Source organism: Somniosus microcephalus, chromosome 11 (assembly GCF_052327205.1).
Source record: "Somniosus microcephalus isolate GS21.2 chromosome 11, FLI_Smic_1.0, whole genome shotgun sequence".
NCBI classification, from domain to species: domain Eukaryota; kingdom Metazoa; phylum Chordata; class Chondrichthyes; order Squaliformes; family Somniosidae; genus Somniosus; species Somniosus microcephalus.
In genome coordinates this window covers 52,746,303-52,766,343 of record NC_140997.1, presented here as the reverse complement: position 1 = coordinate 52,766,343, position 20,041 = coordinate 52,746,303, and the positions used below count along the sequence as shown (strand labels likewise).

The 20,041-nt window shown below is 43.4% G+C and overlaps 1 protein-coding gene across 1 annotated transcript in view; it reads left to right on the top strand.

The window, feature by feature from the left end:
* LOC147110564 (syntaxin-binding protein 4) overlaps window positions 1-11,856 on the top strand; it is a 200,326-nt gene extending 188,470 nt beyond the window's left edge. The window contains exon 21 of the mRNA XM_086000649.1: window positions 9,023-11,856. Within this exon, the coding sequence (XP_085856775.1) occupies window positions 9,023-9,156 (134 nt within the window). The 3' untranslated portion in view covers window positions 9,157-11,856. The remainder of the gene's footprint in view (window positions 1-9,022) is intronic.
* Window positions 11,857-20,041: the final 8,185 nt, after the last annotated feature.

Here is a 20,041-nt window from a genome sequence, read left to right as displayed (position 1 = left end):
GGTAGACTGAGCGTAGAACCACAGGGGAGATTTTTTTTTAAGCAGCGAGTTATGATCTGGAATGCACTACCTGAAAGGGTGGTGGAAGCAGATTCAATAGTAACTTTCAAAAGAGAATTGGATAAATACTTGCAAAGGATAAATTTGCATGGCTACGGAGGAAGAGCGGGGGAGTGAGATTAATTGGACGGCTCTTTCAACGAGCTGGCACAGGTATGATGGGCTGAATGGCCTCCTTCTGTGCTGTAAGATTATATGATTGTAAGTTTTCATTTTTGTGAAGGAAAGAGCAGACACTATAAGACATAACATGAACATGGTAGTGACTGAAAAAATGAAGCTATGTCCGACAGTTCTGATTGATTCCACTGATGATTGGGGTGGATGTGGTTTAAGGGGGTCCCATTTGTTGATTCATCCCAACTCCACTCGTTGCTAAACAAAAAGCAAGGTATTCCCAGGCTGCACAGAGGATACTTGTAAATATAAGTATTATTATGGAAGTCATTTTATGGTCCATCACATCTCTTATTACCAGTGCTCATCAATCACCTTGACAGTAAATTGTGAGGTATAAGGTAACAAATATCTTACATAAGAAATGGGAGCAGGAGTAGGCCATTCGGCCCATCAAGCCTGCTCCGCCATTCAATAAGATCATGGCTGATCTTCTACCTCAACTCCACCTTCCTGCACTATCCCCATATCCCTTGATTCTCTTAATAGCCAAAAATCTATTGATCTCTGTCATGAATATACTCAATGACTGAGCCTCCACAGCCCTCTGGGCTAGAGAATTCCAAAGATTCACCACCCTGAGTGAAGAAATTTCTCTTCATCTCAGTCCTAAATGGCCCACCCCTTATTCTGAGACTGTGACCCCTGGTTCTAGACTCCCCAGCCAGGGGAAACATCCTCCCTGCATCTACCCTGTTAAGCCCTGTAAGAATTTTGTATGTTTCAATGAGATCACCTCTCATTCTTCTAAACTCTAGAGAATATAGGCCTAGTCTACTCAATCCCCGCTCATAGGACAATCCCCCCATCCCAGGAATCAGTCTGGTGAACCTTCGTTGCACTCCCTCTATGGCAAGTATATCCTTCCTTAGGTAAGGAGACCAAAACTGTACACAATACTCCAGGTGTGGCCTCACCAGGGCCCTATATAATTGCAGTAAGACATCTTTACTCTTATACTCAAATCCTCTTGGAATAAAGGCCAACATACCATTTGCCTTTCCTAATTGCTTGCTGTACCTGCATGTTAACTTTCAGTAATTCGTGTATAAGGACACCCAGGTCCCTCTGAACACCAACATTTCCCAATCTCTCACCATTTAAAAAAGACTCTGCTTGTCTATATCCCCTTGAAGCCTCTTTGCATCCTCCTCACAACTTACATTCCCACCTAGCTTTGGATCATCAGCAAACTTGAACATATTACATTTGGTCCCCTCATCCAAATCATTGATATAGATTGTGAATAGTTGAGGCCCAAGCACTGATCCTTGTGGTACCTCACTAGTTACAACATGCCAACCCAAAATGACCCGTTTATTCCTACTCTCTCTTTTCTGTCCGTTAACCAATCCTCAATCCATGCTAGTATATTACCCCCTAATCCCATGAGCCCTAATTTTGTTTAATAACCTCTTGTGTGGCACCTTATTGAATGCCTTCTGAAAATCCAAATACACATCCATTGGTTCCCCCTTATCTATTCTGCTAGTTACAACCTCAAAAAACAGATTCGTCAAACATGATTTCATTTTCATAAATCCGTGTTGACTCTGCCCAATCCTATTATTATTTTCTAAGTGCCTTGTTACCACATCCTTAATAAAAGATTCTAGTATTTTCCCTACTACTGATGTCAGGCTAACTGGTCTGTAGTTCCCCGCTTTCTCTCTCTCTCTCTCTCTCCTTTCTTAAATAGTGGGGTTACATTTGCTACCTTCCAATCCACAGGAATCTATGGAAGTTTGGAAGATGACAACCAATGCATCCACTATCTCTATAGCCACCTCTTTCAAAACCCTAGGATGTAGGTCATCAGGTCCAGGGGATTTATCGGCTTTCAGTCCCATTAATTTCTCCAGTATTATTTTTTTACTAATACTAATTTCGCTCAGTTTCTCATTCTCGCTAGACCCTTGGTTCTCCACTAATTCCCGGTGGTTTTTTGCATCTTTTTCCGTGAAGACAGACACAAAGTATTTGTTTAATTTCTCTGCCATTTCCTTATTCCCCATTATAATTTTTCTTGTCTCAGCCTGTAAGGGACCCACATTTACTTCCATTAATCTTTTCCTTTTTACATACCTATAGAAGCTTTTACAGTCTGTTTTTGTGTCTCGTTAGTTTACTCTCATATTCTATCTTCCCTTTCTTTATCAATGTCTTGGTCCTCCTTTGCTGAATTCTAAAATCCTCCCAATCCGCAGGCTTACTACTCTTTTTGGCAACATTATAAACCCCTTCCTTTGATCTAATATTATCTTTAACTTCTCTTGTTAGCCACGTTTGGATCGCTTTTCCTGTGGAGTTTTTGTGCCTTAAAGGAATGTACTGTATATTTGTTGTAAATTATGCATTAATTCTTTAAATGCTAGCTATTGCTTGTCTACTGTCATACCTTTTAACATAGTTTCCCAATCTACCTTAGCCAACTCGCCCTCCATACCTACGTAGTTTGCTTTGTTTAGATTTAAGACCCTAGTTTTGGATTTAACTAAATCACTTTCAAACTCAATATAAAATTCTATCATATTATGGTCACTCTTCCCTAAAGGCCCCTTTACTACAAGGTTATTAATTAACCCTTTCTCATTGCACAATACTAGATCTAAAATAGCCTGTTCCTTAGTTGGTTCCTCAACATACTGATCTAGAAAACTATCTTGTATACATTCCATTAATTCATCCTCCGTACGAGTACTGCAAATTTGGTCTGCCCAGTCTATAGAAACATAGAAGATAGGAGCAGTAGTAGGCCATTCAGCCCTTCGAGCCTGCTCCGCCATTCAATGAGATCATGGCTGATCATCCAAATTCAGTACCCTGTCCCTGCCTTCTTCCCATATCCCTTGATCCCTTTAGCCTCAAGAAATATATCCAACTCTTTCTTGAATATATTTAATGAACTGGCCTCCACCGCCCTCTGTGGCAGAGAATTCCACAGGTTCACCACTCTCTGGGTGAAGAAATTCCTCCTCATTTCAGTCCTAAATGGCTTACCCCTTATCCTTAGACTATGACCCCTGGTTCTGGACTCCCCGGCCATCCGAAACATCCTTCCTGCATCTAGTCTGTCCAGACCTGACAGAATTTTATAGGTTTCGATGAGATCCCCTCTCAATCTTCTAAACTCCAGTGAGTATAAGCCCAATCAACACAATCTCTCCTCATACGTCATTCCTGCCATCCCAGGTATCAGCCTGGTGAATCTTCGCTGCACTCCCTCCATGGCAAGAACGTCCTTCCTCAGGTAAGGTGACCAAAACTGCACACAATACTCAAGGTGCGGTCTCACCAAGGCCCTGTACAACTGTAGCAAGACATCCTTGTTCCTGTACTCGAACCCTCTTGCTACGAAGGCCAACATACCATTTGCCTTCTTAACCGCCTGCTGCACCTGCATACTTACCTTCAGCGACTGGTGCACAAGAACACCCAGGTCTCTTTGCACTTCCCCTTCTCCCAATCTATTGCCATTCAAATAATAATCTGCCTTCCTGTTTTTGCCACCAAAGTGGATAATCTCACATTTATCCACATTATAGTGCATTTGCCATGTTTCTGCCCAATCACCCAACCTGTCCAAATCATACTGGAGTTTCACGACATCCTCCTCACAGCTTACCCTCCCACCCAGCTTTGTGTCATCTGCAAATTTGGAGATATTACATCCAATTCCCTCGTCCAGATCATTAATATATATTGTGAACAGCTGGGGTCCTAGGACCGATCCTTGCGGTACCCCACTAGTCACTGCCTGCCACTCGGAAAACGACCCGTTTATTCCAACTCTTTGCTTTCTGTCCGCCAACCAGTTCTCTATCCAAGTCAATACCTTGCCCCAAATCCCATGTGCCTTAATTTTGCACGCTAATCTCTTATGTGGGACCTTATTGAAAGCCTTCTGAAAGTCCAAATACACCACATCCACTGGTTCTCCCTTATCTATTTTACCAGTTACATCCTCAAAATATTCCAGTAGATTAGTCAAGCATGATTTACCTTTTGTAAATCCATGTTGACTTTGTCCGATCCTGTCACTGTTTTCCAAGCGCTCTGCTATTACATCTTTTATAATGGACTCTAGCATTTTCCCCACTACTGATGTCAGGCTTACCGGTCTATAATTCCCCACTTTTTCTCTGCCACCTTTTTTGAATAGTGGGGTAACATTAGCTACCCTCCAATCCATGGGTCCCGTTCCAGAGTCTATCGAGTTATGGAAGATGACCAGCAATGCATCTACTATCTCTAGGGCCACTTCTTTAAGTACCCTGGGATGTAGACCATCAGGCCCTGGGGATTTATCAGCCTTCAGTCCCATCAATTTTCCTAACACCATTTCCCTACAAATACTGATTTCTTTCAATTCCTCCCTTTCATCAGACCCTATGTTCCCCGGCATCTCTGGGAGGTTATTTGTGTCCTCATTTGTGAAGACAGAACCAAAGTATGTATTTAGTTGGTCTGCCATTTCCTTGTTTCCCATTATAAATTCCCCTGATTCTGACTGTAAGGGACCTACGCTTGACTTCACCAATCTTTTTCTCTTCACATATCTATAAAAGCTTTTACAGTCAGTTTTTATGTTCCCTGAAAGCTTACTCTCATATTCTATTTTCCCTTTCTTAATTAATCCCTTTGTCCTCCTTCATTGACTCCTAAACTGCTCCCAATCCTCAGGATTATTGCTTTTTCTAGCCAATTTATATGTCCTCTCCTTGGATCTTATGCTATCCCTAATTTCCCTTGTTAGCCACGGTTGAGTCACCTTTTTTGTTTTATTTTTATGCCAAACTGGGATGAACAATTTCTGTAGCCCATCCATTCGGTCTTTGAATGTTTGCCATTGCCTATCCACCGTCAACCCTTTGAGTGCCATTCCCCAATCAATCCTACCCAACTCGCTCCTCAGACCATCGTAGTTTCCTTTATTTAAATTGAGGACCCTTGTCTCTGAGTCAACTATTTCATTCTCCATCTTAATGAAGAATTCGATCATATTATGATCGCTCCGACCCAAGGGGCCTCGTACAACAAGATTGCTAATTAATCCTTTCTCGTTACATAATACCCAGTCTAAGATGGCCTGATCTCTGGTTGGTTCCTCGACATATTGGTCCAGGAAACCATCCCGTAAACACTCCAGGAATTCCTCCTCCACAGTATTGTTACTAATTTGGTTGGCCCAATCTATATGTAGATTAAAGTCACCCATGATGACTGCTGTGCCCTTATTGCTCGCTTCTTTAATTTCCCTTTTAATGCGATCCCCAACCTCCGCCTTACTGTTTGGAGGTCTATATACCACTCCCACTAATGTTTTTTTCCCCTTAGTATTTCTCAATTCTATCCATACAGATTCCACATCATCAGAGCTAATATCCTTCATTACAATTGTATTAATCCCTTCTTTAACCAGTAATGCTACCCCACCTCCCTTTCCTTTTTGCCTATCTTTCCTGAATATCGAATACCCCTGGATGTTGAGTTCCCAGTCTTGGCCATCCTTGAGCCACGTTTCCGTAATCCCAACCAAATCATAATTGTTTACCTCTATTTGCGCAGCCAATTCATCCACCTTATTACAAATGCTCCTCACATTAAGACACAAAGCCTTCAGGCTTGTTTTTTTAACGCTCTTAGACCTATTAGAATTATTATTTACTGTGGCCACGTTTGATTTAAACTGTTGATTTCTCTGACTGCCACTTTTGTTTTTCTCCTTCCTATCTTTTGCTTTTATCCCTGTTTTCCTTTCCTCTGTCTCCCTGCTCAGGTTCCCAACCCCCTGCCATTTTAGTTTAAACCCCCCCGAACAGTGCTAGCAAACCTCCCCGCAAGGATATTTGTCCCGCTCTGGTTCAGGTGCAACCCGTCCGACTTGTACAAGTCCCACCTTCCCCAGAAGCAGGCCCAGTGATCCAGGAAACTAAGGCCCTCCCTCCTGCACCAACTCTTTAGCCATGCATTCATCTGCTCTATCCTCCTATTCCTATACTCACTAGCACGTGGCACCGGGAGTAATCCAGAGATTACAACCTTTGAGGTCCTACTCTTTAATCTGCTACCTAGCTCCCTAAATTCTTGCTACAGGACCTCATCCCTCTTCCTACCCATGTCATTGGTCCCAATGTGAACCACGACCTCTGCCTGTTCACCCTCCCCCTTCAGAATGCCCTGCAGCCGTTCAGTGACATCCTTGACCCTGGCACCAGGGAGGCAACAAACCATCCTGGAGTCACGTCTACGGCCACAGAAACGCCTATCTGTTCCCCTTACGGTAGATTAAAGTCCCCCATGATTACTGTATTACCCTTGTTACATGCGCCTCTAATTTCCTGATTTATACTCTGTCCTACATTACAACTGCTGTTTGGGGGCCTATAAACAACTTCCACCAATGTTTTCTGCCCCTTGCTGTTTCTTAGCTCCACCCAAACTAATTCTGCTTCTTGATTTTCTGAGCTAAGATCCTTTCTCTCTACTGTCTTTATCCCATCCTTTATTATCAGGGCTACCCCTCCTCCTTTTCCATTTTGACTATCTCTTCTAAAAGTTAAGTAGCCTGGAATATTTAGTTCCCAACCTTGGCCACTTTGCAACCACGTCTCTGTAATGGCTATTAGATCAAACCTATTAATTTCTATCTGCGCCATTAATTCATCTATTTTGTTGTGAATGCTTTGTGCATTCAGATATAATGCATTTAGCTTTCACTTATTTCTATTATTCCATGATGTCACCTTAGTCACTGATGCCTTATTACCTTTGTTACTCTCTCTGTCCCTTCCTGACCCACTCTGCTTATTTTTACCCAAAACTCTACTCTGCTCTAGAGCCTTGACATTTCTCTTGCTGCTTTTAAATTTACTCTTTCCTGAATCCTCCCACTACCCCCCACCTTCATTAGTTTAAAGCCCTCTCTACTGCCGTAGTTATTGTGTTCGCCAGAACACTGGTCCCAGCCCGGTTTACGTGGAGCCCGTCCCAATGGAACAACTTCCTCTTTCCCCAGTACTGGTGCCAGTGCCCCATGAACTGAACTCCTTCCTCCCACACCACTCTTTGAGCCACACATTAAACCTCTAATCTGTTTGTCCCTCTGCCAATTTGCGCGCAGCTCAGGTAACAATCTAGAGATTATTACCTTTGAGGTTCTGCTTTTTAATTTGGACCCTAGCTCCTCAAACTCCCTCAGCAGAACCACATTCCTAGTTCTACCTATGTCATTGGTTCCTACGTGGACCACGACAACTGGATCCTCCCCCTCCCACTCCAAGTTCTTCTCCAGCCGAGAGGAGATATCCTTAACCCTGGCACCGGGCAGGCAACACAGCCTTCGGAACTCCCAGTCGTGGCTGCAGAGAATAGCATCTATCCCCCTGACTATACTGTTGCCTACCACTACCACATTCCTTTTTACTCCCCCCACTTGAATGGCCTCCTGTACCACGGTGCCGTGGTCAGTTTGCCCATCCTCCCTGCAGCCCTTGTTCTCATCCATGCAGGCAGCAAGTACCTCATACCTGTTGGACAAGGGTAAGGTCTGAGGCTCCTCCATCACTACATCCTGGGTCCCTATACCTTCCTGACTCACAGTCACACCCTCCTGTCCCTAACCAATTTCTATTTCAAAAGTACTGCTTAACCTAAGGGGTGTGACTGCCTCCTGGAACAAAGTGTATAGGTAACGCTCCCCTTCCCTGATGCATCACAATGTCTGCAGCTCGGACTCCAGCTCAACAACTCTGAGCTGAAGTTACTCGAGCTGCAGGCACTTACCGCAGGCATGGTTGCTCGGGATCTCATTGGTCTCCACCAACTCCCACATGCTGCAGTTACGACACACCACTTGCACTGCCATCTCTATCTAACCTTATTTTATTTATATAATTAGTTACAGTATTTATTCAAACGATTATTTTTACTGTTAATTTTTAGTTTAATTAGTTAATTTAGCTTAAGTTGTTAATTCAATAAAGTTATAGTAGTTAATACTCTCCCAGTTCTGAGTTTAATCCACTTACCTAACCTGGAGAGCAAAATAGCTGTACCACTCACCAACCAATCACCTACCTGCTGTCCTGTGACGTCACTCCTTGTTTTTTTAAGCCGCTGCTCCTGCTCAGGTCCACACTGTGTCCTGGGCCTTCTCCAGTGCCCCTTTAAGCCGCTGCTCCCGCTCAGGTCCACACTGTGTCCTGGGCCTTCTCTGGTGCTCCCTTTAAGCCGCTGCTCCTGCTCAGGTCCATGCTGTGTCCTGGGCCTTCTCCGGTGCTCCCTTTAAGCCGCTGCTCCCGCTCAGGTCCAGGCTGTGTCCTGGGCCTTCTCTGGTGCTCCCTTTAAGCCGCTGCTCCCGCTCAGGCCCAGGCTGTGTCCTGGGCCTTCTCCAGTGCCCCTTTAAGCCGCTGCTCCCGCTCAGGTCCAGGCTGTGTCCTGGGCCTTCTCTGGTGCTCCCTTTAAGCTGCTGCTCCCGCTCAGGTCCAGGCTGTGTCCTGGGCCTTCTCCAGTGCTCCCTTTAAGCCGCTGCTCCTGCTGCTTCTGCTCCTGCTCAGGTCCACGCTGTGTCCTGGGCCTTCTCCGGTGCTCCCTTTAAGCCGCTGCTCCTGCTGCCTCTGCTCCTGCTCAGGTCCACGCTGTACTCTGGGCCTTCTCCGGTGCTCCCTTTAAGCTGCTGCCTCCGCTGCCACCACTCCCTCTCAGGTCTGCGGGTCTTCTTTGAAAGCTGGACAGTTCTTTTATTCTCCAAGCTTTAAATCATCCTTTTTCTGTTCCCCTGCAGCTGTATTGACCAAAAAACAACATGGTCTCCTCCCCCAGGAGCCAGCACCACAGAACAGAAAGACCAGCCGGGAGAAGAACGCCCCGACACACACACATAAAAACAGGCAGTTGCAAGAAATGTTATTTATTTAAAAATAATGTAAAAATGGATCATATTCTACTGTTATCCAGATCTATTAATATATATATATATTATGTATATGTAATATTATTTAAAAAACAGTATTTTGTGCTGTAGATACCAGTCCTAAGATGCTTGATGTGTTTCCTTTGAAACATGGGAGGAAAAAAAGACAGGTTCAGTGCTGCCAGCACCGCTACTTTCATCGCCTGCCCTGCTGATTGGGAACTAATTTTCAAAAGGTGTCCTAAAACGGGCAGTAGGCCCTTCATTAACATGTTCAAGGGGCCCAACACCTGTTTTAGGATTCCACCTGGGATGCCTAATAGCTGGGCCCCACGAATTTAGCAGTGAAACCAACCCAGCGCAGACTGGGCACAGGCCAGCCCAATGTAAAATTGGTCTGCTTTGTACCCATTTTATGCCCAAAAAGCAGGCGCAGAACATACCAGTTATTACCCCGCACGTGTCTTGAGCAAGGTAAACTAATCGTTAACAGAGGATTCAAATCTCCTCGCTCCTCGTGTGCATTTGGACTACAAGTTTAACATCAGCCCCAAATGTTTTTTTGCTTTGCACTGACACTGAACTGGCAGACTGTAAATTCAGTTAAAGCCCTGGTGACTCTGGTACAAAGCGGGACGAGACTCCCGCCTCCGGTCAAGTCAGATCGTGACTCCAGATTTGGGGCATATTTACAGTATAACTGTAGTGACAGCGCCAAGTGAGACAGCTGAAATTCGTCTTGGCCGGTAGCGCAAAACGGGTGGTATCGCATTGGCCGCCCCTTATACGCTGGATATTCAGTTCATTTGACGCCAGTGGGACTGAATATCGGGCGGGGAGTATAATGGGCAGTCAATACGATACCGCCCGTTTTACACTACCGCCCATGACAAATTTCTACCAAATCTCACAGCCCTGTCGAAAATCAGCCCTGACCCACAGCACTGTACCATTCTGAAGAGAAATCCTTGACTCGCTGAGAGTTTCTAATGGTGGAACCCAATATGGCAACAGTTCACCAGTCCTGTACAGCTTGTGTGGAGTTGGCTGTTCACTGGCACGCACACTAGGCCAACAGTGTTCAACCCTGGGGAGAGAGCCAATTCATTCTGTCTGAGAACACTGTGTACTCTGGCATTTAGTTCATTTTCAGACTTTTAAGAATATCTTTTGATATTAATGTTGCAACTTCATATTACCCCACTCTCACTTCCCAATTAACTGACTGCAATGTGTCTTTATTGGAGAAAAGAACACCGTGAAAATGATCGTGGTTAGCTATGTACAGGACAAAATTTGAAGAGGAACGAGTGGATCAAATGCTAATTTACTTTTTATTTTTGGTATTTTCTTTCCTTTGCTTTTTTTTAAAGAATGCTTTTTTTTTAATGCAAACTCGAAAAGAGTATTTTCATATTATGGCAATGTTACACTCCATGTGACTTTTTCCCTGCATTTATTTCTATGGCACTAAACTCCTAGTAAAAGCAAATTGTTCTGGCCATGAGCATGTCCTTTAGCCTCATTTATGTTAGGTGAGCTGGCATCCGTCTCTGCTACGGTTTAATCATCCAGTCATGCAAGAAAGGTTCCACTGTGTGGTACACAGACACATTAAAGCCCCATCGCACAGACCGTACACAAACCACAGAAAGGTGGGATACAGCTCCGATCCCCTCCTCCATTGATTTCCCTGTCAACAGAAGTTAAAGTTTGGATCGTTTTTAAACAGAGAAAAATATTCCACTTTAATGTCCCCTTTGCTGTTTCTGACAGCTATAACTTTAGTGGCACTGCTGTTTCCCCCGGCCACCTGCAGTCACCTAGAGATGGTTTTCACTGGTGCCCCCAGAGGCAGCAAGTATAAACACTGCTGTGGCGAAAGAGGCGAACATCTATTTGGTTACATATGGACCAGGTTTGCTCAGCACACTTGTAGACTATAGATGCACCATTCTGAAACATAGAAACATAGAAGATAGGAGCAGGAGTAGGCCATTCGGCCCCTCGAGCCTCTTCTGCCATTCAATGAGATCATGCCTGATCATCCGAATTCAGTATCCTGACCCTGCATTCTCCCCATACCCCTTGATCCTTTTAGCCTTAAGAAATATATCTAACTCCTTCTCGAATATATTTAATAAGTTGGCCTCAACTGCCTTCTATGGTAGAGAAGTCCACAGGTTCACCACTCTCTGGGTGAAGAAATTCCTCCTCATCTCAGTCCTAAATGGCTTACCCCTTATCCTTAGACTGTGACCCCTGGTTCAAGACTCCCCGGCCATCGGGAACTTCCTTCCTGCATCTAGTCTGTCTAGTCCTGTCAGAATTTTATAAGTTTCAATGAGATCCCCTCTCATTCTTCTAAACTCTAGCGAATATAAGCCTAATCGACCCAATCTCTCTTCATACGTCATTCCTGCCATCCCAGGTATCAGTCTGGTGAATCCTCACTGCACTCCCTCCATGGCAAGAACATCCTTCCTCAGATAAGGCAACCAAAACTGCATACAATACTCAAGGTGTGGTCTCACCAAGGCCCTGTACAACTGCAGCAAGACATCCTTGCTCCTGTACTCTAATCCTCTCGCTATGAAGGCCAACATACCATTTGCCTTCTTAACCGCCTGCTGCACCTACATGCTTACCTTCAGCGACTGGTGCACAAGGACACCCAGGTCTCATTGCACTTCCCCTTTTCCCAATTTATTGCCGTTCAGATAATAATCTGTCTTCCTGTTTTTGCCACCAAAGTGGAAAGGCTCGCATTGATCCACATTATACTGCATCTGCCCAATCACCCAACCTGTCCAAATCATACTGGAGTTTCTCTGCATCCTCCTCACAGCACACATGCCCACCCAGCTTTGTGTCATCTGCAAACTTGGAGATTTTACATCTAGTTCCCTCATCTAGATCATTAATATATATTGTGAATAGCTGGGGTCCTAGCACCGATCCCTGCGGTACCCCACTAGTCACTGCCTGCCACTGGGAAAAAGACCCCTTTATTCCAACTCTTTGCTTCCTGTCTGCCAACCAGTTCTCTATCCAAGTCAGTACCTTACCCCCAATCCCATGTGCTTTAACTTTGCATGCTAATCTCTTATGCGGGACCTTATCGAAAGCCTTCTGAAAGTCCAAATACACCACATCCTCTGGTTCTCCTTTATCTATTCTACCAGTTACATCCTCAAAAAATTCTAGTAGATTAGTCAAGCATGATTTACCTTTTGTAAATCTATGTTGACTTTGTCCGATCCTGTCACTGTTTTCCAAGTGCTCTGCTATTACATCTTTTATAATGGACTCCAGCATTTTCCCCACTACCGATGTCAGGCTTACTGGTCTATAATTCCCCATTTACTCTCTACCACCTTTTTTAAATAGTGGGGTTATATTAACTACCCTCCAATCCATGGGAACTATTCCAGAGTCTATAGAATTTTGGAAGATGACCAGCAATGCATCTACTATTTCTAGGGGCACTTCCTTAAGTACCCTAGGATGTAGATTATCAGGCCCTGGGGATTTATCGACCTTCAATGCCGTCAATTTCCCTAACACCATTTCCCTACAAATACTGATTTCATTCAATTCCTCCCTCTCATTAGACCCTATGTTCCCCGACATCTCTGGGAGGTTATTTGTGTCCTCCTTTGTGAAGACAGAACCAAAGTATGTATTTAATTGGTCAGCCATTTCTTTGTTCCCCATTATAAATTCCCCTGAATCTGACTGCAAGGAACCTATGCTTCACTTCACCAATCTTTTTCTCTTCACATATCTATAGAAGCTTTTACAGTCAGTTTTTATGTTCCCTGAAAGCTTACTCTCATATTCTAGTTTCCCCTTCTTAATTAATCCCTTTGTCCTCCTTTGCTGAATCCTAAACTCCTCCCAATCATCAGGTTTGCTGCTTTTTCTGGCCAATTTATATGTCTTCTCCTTGGATCTTATGCTATCTCTAATTTCCCTTGTTAGCCACAGTTGAGTCACCTTTTTTGTTTTATTTTTATGCCAAACAGGGATGAACAAATTCTGTAGTTCATCCATGCAATCTTTAAATGTTTGCCATTGCCTATCCACCGTCAACCCTTTAAGTAACGTTCCCCAATCCATCCTAGCCAACTCGTGCCTCATACCATCATAGTTTCCTTTATTTAAATTCAGGACCCTAATCTCTGAGTCAACTACTTCACTCTCCATCTTAATGAAGAATTCCATCATATTATGATCGCTCTTCCCCAAGGGGCCTCGCACAACTGCATTGCTAATTAATCCTCTCATTACATAATACTCAGTCTAAGATGGCCTGATCTCTGGTTGGTTCCTCGACATATTGGTCCAGGAAACCACTCTAGGAATTCCTACTCCACAGTATTGTTACTAATTTGGTTAGCCCAATCTATATGTAGATTAAAGTCACCCATGATAACTGCTGTGCCCTTATTGCATGCTTCTCTAATTTCCCATTTAATGCCATCCCCAACCTCAGCATTACTGTTTGGGGGTCTGTATACAACTCCCACTAACGTTTTCTGCCCCATGTTATTTCTCAGCTCTACCCATACAGATTCCACATCATCAGAGCTAATATCCTTCCTTACTATTGTGTTAATCTCCTCCTTAACCAGCAATGCTACCCCACCTCCTTTACCTTTTTGCCTGTCCTTCCTGAATATTGAATACCCCTGGATGTTGAATTCCCAGCCTTGGTCACCCTGGAGCCATGTCTCCGTAATTCCAATTACATCATATCCGTTTACATTTATTTGCGCAGCTAATTCATCCACCTTATTACGAATGCTCCTCGCATTAAGACACAAAGCCTTCAGGCTTGTTTTTTTTTTAACACTCTTAGTCCTTTTAGAATTATTTACTGTAGCCCTGTTTGATTTACACCCTTGATTTCTCTGCCTTCCACTTTTGCTTTTCTCCTTCCTGTCTTTTGTTTCTATCCTTGCTTCCCTTTCCTCTGTCTCGCTGCACAGGTTCCCAACCCCCTGCCATTTTAGTTTAAACCCTCCCCAACAGCACTAGCAAATACTCCCCCTAGGACATCGGTCCCGGTCCCGTCCAGGTGCAAACCGTCCAGTTTGTACTGGTCCCACCGCCCCCAGAACCGGTTCCAATGTCCCAGGAATTTGAATCCCTCCCCCTTGCACTATTCCTCTAGCCACGTATTCATCTGAAATATCCTATTTCTGCTCTGACTAGTACGTGGCACTGGTAGCAATCCTGAGATTACTACCTTTGAGGTCCTATTTTTTAATTTACCTCCAGCTCCCTATATTCAGCTTTTAGGACCTCATCCCGTTTTTTACCTATATCGTTGGTACCTATATGCACGACAACTGGTTGTTCACCCTCCCCCTCCAGAATGCCCTGCAGCCACCCTGAGACATCCTTGACCCTTGCACCAGGGAGGCAACATACCATCCTGGAGTTTCGTTTGCAGCTGCAGGAACGCCTATCTATTCCCCTTACAATAGAATCCCCCATCACTATAGCTCTCCCACTCTTTTTCCTCCCGTCCTGTGCAGCAGGACCACTCATGGTGCCAGGAAGTTGAAGAGAAATCCTTGACTCGCTGAGAGCTTCTAATGGTGGAATCCAATATGGCAACAATTAACCAGCTTGTGTGGAGTTGGCTGTTCACTTGCACGCACACTCGGCCAAGTGTTCAACCCTGGGGAGAGAGCCAGTTCATTCTGTCTGAGAACACGGTGTACGCTGGCATTTAGTTCATTTTCAGACTTTTAAGAATACCTTTTGATATTAATGTTGCAACTTCTCTGATCTTCTCAGGCATTGGGGAAGGTCCAATGCCCAGAAAAGAGAGTTGTTGGTAGTGAGCCAAACACTAATACAATAGCAAAATACTGGAAATCTGAAATAACAGAAAACACTGGAAAAACTCAGCAGGGCAGGCAGCATCACTGCCACCTCTCTTCCAGGAATGCCCACCTTGAAGAAGTTCTGCTCTTCTCTCTGGCGAGATTTCCATTTGTCTCTTCAACCTTGTTCATCTTCATTGCTTTCAGTTTCCCTTCTCATGTTTGATCACAGATTGTTCCTTCAATTCCATTCCCCCCTCCCCCCCCCCCCCCCCACATCTCTGCACCCACTTAATATCTGTTACATCTCCAGCTTTTTCCAGTTCTGATGAAGGGTCCCAGACCTGAAACGTTAACTCTGTTTCCCTCTCCACGGATGCTGCCTGGCCTGAGTTTTTTCAGCGTTTTCTGTTGTTATTTCAGATTTGCAGTATTTTGCTGTTGTATAAAGGTATCCTACACTTGAGACTAGATATAAAAAGAGGCTAGATTCCAGTCACTGGGTAAAAATCATGTTATATCTCAACGAGAACACTTACTAGTCTCTCGATTCTCTCATTCTTATTTCTCCATTTATAATTATTTAAGGTGCGCTGGAGAGCAAATGTTCACTATAAAATCTATTCTCCAGTGATGTTATCAGTTCCTCTGCATCTTGAAATGTGAGTGTGCTCCAGATGGATAGTTTTTAAATGAAATAGTATCAGAACATGGATCGGCGGAGACACCATGTTAAGTATATGGATATCTTCCTTCATAGCCTTTATATTGTGTAGCAATTCGGATGAATTTACATCTTTTATAAGACGTTTGGGTCCAAATATTAATTTACATCAGATACAAAGGATCTTAGCAGCTAACAATATAAAATAGTTACTGGCGAGAGTCATTTCAGGTAAAATGAACAGATTTTGAATGTGCAAATCTAGAAAATTCCAGTCTGAAAACCATGAGGTGGGAGGGAGGAACTTTTATTTATTTTAACATGTCGGTTCAAAGGTCATCAATTGGGAACATTCAGCTTTCTTGGTTTATTTACGATAGCAAAATACTGCAGATGCTGGAAATCCGAAATAACAGAAAATGCTGGAAAAACTCAGCAGGCTGGCTGAGTTTTTCCAGCATTTTCTGTTGTTATTTCTTGGTTTATTTGTTTCAATGAGGGGAAGAGAATGCACATGAACTACTGTCTTGAGCCCAGACAACGTGCCAGAGTGGGAGATTTTCAAAAAAATAGATGACGACATATTGAAACTAAGAAACTATGCTAGCCTGAAAAAGTCAGAAAATATAATGGCACCTCATTGAAACTCAGGACCAACTGCTTATCTTAATAGATTGGTGGTTTTTTTTTAAAGTGAATCTTGCTATAAAGAAATTCAGCCATTTTAATATGGTTTGATCCTGGAGGCTAGTCTTGAAATTTCAACAGATCTGCCCAGGGATACACAGTGCTGCTTCAGTTCTTGAATAGCATTTACGTATCACACATGGTTTAGAAACTGTACCGATCACGTCCCTTACTTATTGTGCTGTATTGGAAGTCCAGGGACTGGTATTAATCACACTGCTATGCACTTAACAACTGCTGCTTCTAAGCATAAAGACAGTTGTGTAAATAAAATGACTGCTCCTGTTTGTAACTGTGTACAATATTCCTTCTTGACATTAGGGAAAAAGGATTTTCTATTGAAAAAGAATTCTGCAGCTCGCAGAAAAGAGAGTAGTTTTAGGAGCTGATTAAATCATTATGAAAATCAAACAGGAACTTCTGTGAATTCTTGGATGCATGAGCTGTTACAATCGGCCTTTTTAAAAAAAATCCTTTTTCCAATAGGTCAATGCTGCCCCAATCCCTAGGTTCTAGCTATGTATTCATAGTGAGTTACTAGAAAGGCCTGCAATTGGCCCCGATTCATTCACTCTTCCTTCCCTGCATTGAACTGAATTTGCGGTCGGAGGCTTCCTGCGGGCGGGTGCTTCCGAACCGCAATAAATCTACGCACCTACCTGATGGTGCTGGATCCACGGAGACTTGCGCTCCGGGGCCTCTATGCATTGGCCTGTGTAGAGGCCCACATATCCCAGGAGCGCACACGGTTCGCCAGCACCCCTGGGATCATGTGAACCAATCAGAAAGGGGGTTCCCACTTACGTACGGAATCCCCTAAGCTTAATAGGAATCACCCAAAAAACACATCTTTACAGCACTGAAATAAAAAAAATCATTACATGTTTAAAATTAATTTAAGATACAATTTAATTAAACATTTAAAACAAAAATTTTATTTTTTGAAAAATAAATGTAAACATTTTTCAAGGGGCCAAAAATAAACTTATTTTACAGGTTTTTGAATGTTAAAATAATTTTTAAAATGTTATTTTAATATTTATTTTCACTTGCGCTGGTAAAAGTAGGCCTTACACCTGCTTGTACCAGCCGTAAGGGTATCATGTGCATTCGCTGGGCAAATAGCCCAACTCTCCGCCAGCGAATGTCCATTTCCTGGGGATGTGGAGGATTTGTCAATAAGATTCCTGACAGATTGCAAGTTCTGGGTTTTCGCGCATGTGTAAACCCAGAACTTGCTGGGCACTTACGGGTGCGTATGCGATCAGAGGCCCTGGAAAATCCAGGCCACTATATATTTAATATTCCTTGGCACCTTCCCAAACAGTCCGCCATTGGAAAATCTGTACATGCGACCCATGGACACGATCCCATTTATTTAATTACAGCGGGGGCAAATAATGTAGAGGGGGGTGGCGATGAAAGAGCTGTGTAATAGTCAATAGCAACTATCAGAATTGAGCTACCAGTTAATATTTGATTCCTATACAAATAGCATATGATCTCTCCCTCACACCAGACATCAGAACCCGCCCTTCCGTGCCACATTATCATCCACGGCCTGCCTCCAGTCAAATTTCTGTACTCGTTAAACAACCAGCTTTCTTGTTGGACTATTCCAAAAACAGAAGGTCATTCATTTGCAACCTTCAGAGATCCCACTGCAAAAATTCTATCTTGCAAGTCAAAAATTCCCATTTCAAAAAAAAAATCCATTGCAGGATGTTGCGGTTGAAAAAAAGTCAGTTGAATCATATTAAAGATACTACCATGATTTCTGTTAAAAATGCACGAGAAATGCACTATGCAAAACAAAATTAAATGGCACACATCTATTTAAAACTCCACTCTCGTTCAAAAGTCTAGTTACTGGACAGCTGCATGTTCCAAAGTGAGGAAATGAAACTTAAGAATGCCGCATTAGTGACATCACCAGCAACCTAATTTCTTTAGTTAAGCTTCAGCTATGCTCGAGTTGGCAGCACCCTCGCCTCTGAGTCAGAAGATTGCAGGTTCAAATCTCACTCGAGACTGGAGCACAAAATCAAGCCCGACACTCCTCGTGCAGTAGAGGGAGCACTGCACTGTCTGAGGTGCCATCTTTCGGATGAGAAGTTAAACCGAGGTCCCGTCTGCTCTCCCAGGTGGATGTAAAAGATCCCATGGCACTATTTCGAAGAGGAGCAAGGGAGTTCTCTCTGGTATCCCGGCCACTATTTATCCCTCAAGCAACATCATTAAGAGAGGTTAGCTGGTCATCATCACATTGCTGTTTGTGGGAGCTTGCTGTGCACAAATTGGCTGCCGCGTTTCCCACATTACAACAGTGACTGCACTTCAAAAGTACTTCATTGGCTGTAAAGGGCTTAGGGACGTCCTGAGGTCGTGAAAGGCGCGATATAAATGCAAGTCTTTCTTTCTAATTTCTTTTAAACACATCGAGTTAAAGACAATGCTGCAAGCTTTCCTTTGAAAGACTTTCAGCTGCAGTCTTGAGTGAGACTCAATCATAGAAGACTCCTATTTCCCACTCACTGCCTCAGCACTTAATTATTATTCATTCTTGGGATATGGGCATCACTAGTAGGGCTAGCCTTTATTATTCACCTCTAGTTGCCCTTGAGACGGTGGTGGCGAACCCCTATTTCGAACCACTGCAGTGCTGTTAAGCGGGGAGTTCCAGCATTTTGATGAAGGAACGGCAGTATATGTCCAAGTCGGGATGGTGTGTGACTTGGAGGTGAACTTAGATGTGGTGATGTTCCCATGCGCCTACTGCCCTTGTCCTTCTAGCTGGTAGCGGTTGCGGGTTGGGAGCAATATTCAACAATTTATATACATATGTGTATACACACAGGTTGTTCCTTGCAAGTTGTCTGGAGTGTAGTTATGCTTAGGATGGTCTTATTCTCAGCAGGGAAATGGAGCTGAGTGAATGGAAGGGGAGACTGCGGATTGCAGCACAGTGATAGGAAACATGGCACAGAATTTTTAAACTGAAACCACTGAACCTTGAGATAAGTAGGAGCTTGAGTTTAATAGCACTGGGGCCACAGTGAACTGTGATGGCAGCTGAAAGAGATTTTTGCCTGTGGATCAGATTTTTAATCAGAAGGCTGTAGGTCAGTGAAAAATATTTTGTTTGTCCATCAGAAAAATCAGGGCATGTTTCTAAAGTAACAGGATTATTTGCACGATTGATTAAACAATAGTCTTGCTACCAAAGAGCATACCACAATTCCACTTGTATGCCCCATTCTACTCGTCCAGTACCGAATCAAACTGAGAAGAGGAAGCCTTAATTGCATTCTGGGAGTTGTAGTCTGTTAGAGTGACATGCAGATTGGCACTGGCGCAATTCTGAAGTCCACCAGTGTGACATGGACGGAGTGACAATGGTGCAGACGCAGTCAACCACTGGTCACTCTGGTAGCTGGGGAACACAGCAGAAAACAAAACCAAAAAACATCAGACAGGGAGAGGCCTGTGCTGGGAAATTTCATATCATTTCTGCCATCATTTTATGGATGCTTAGATTTTTTCCCAGAAAGATAACATTTTTACAGATTTATCTCAATAAATATTTAGACTATATATTCACCCGAGTCGGAAATAAAAATGGCAGTCAGAACTAATTTTTTTTAATTTTTTTTTTATAAATGGTAGGGAAAATTATAAATCTAGAGTGGCAACATAACT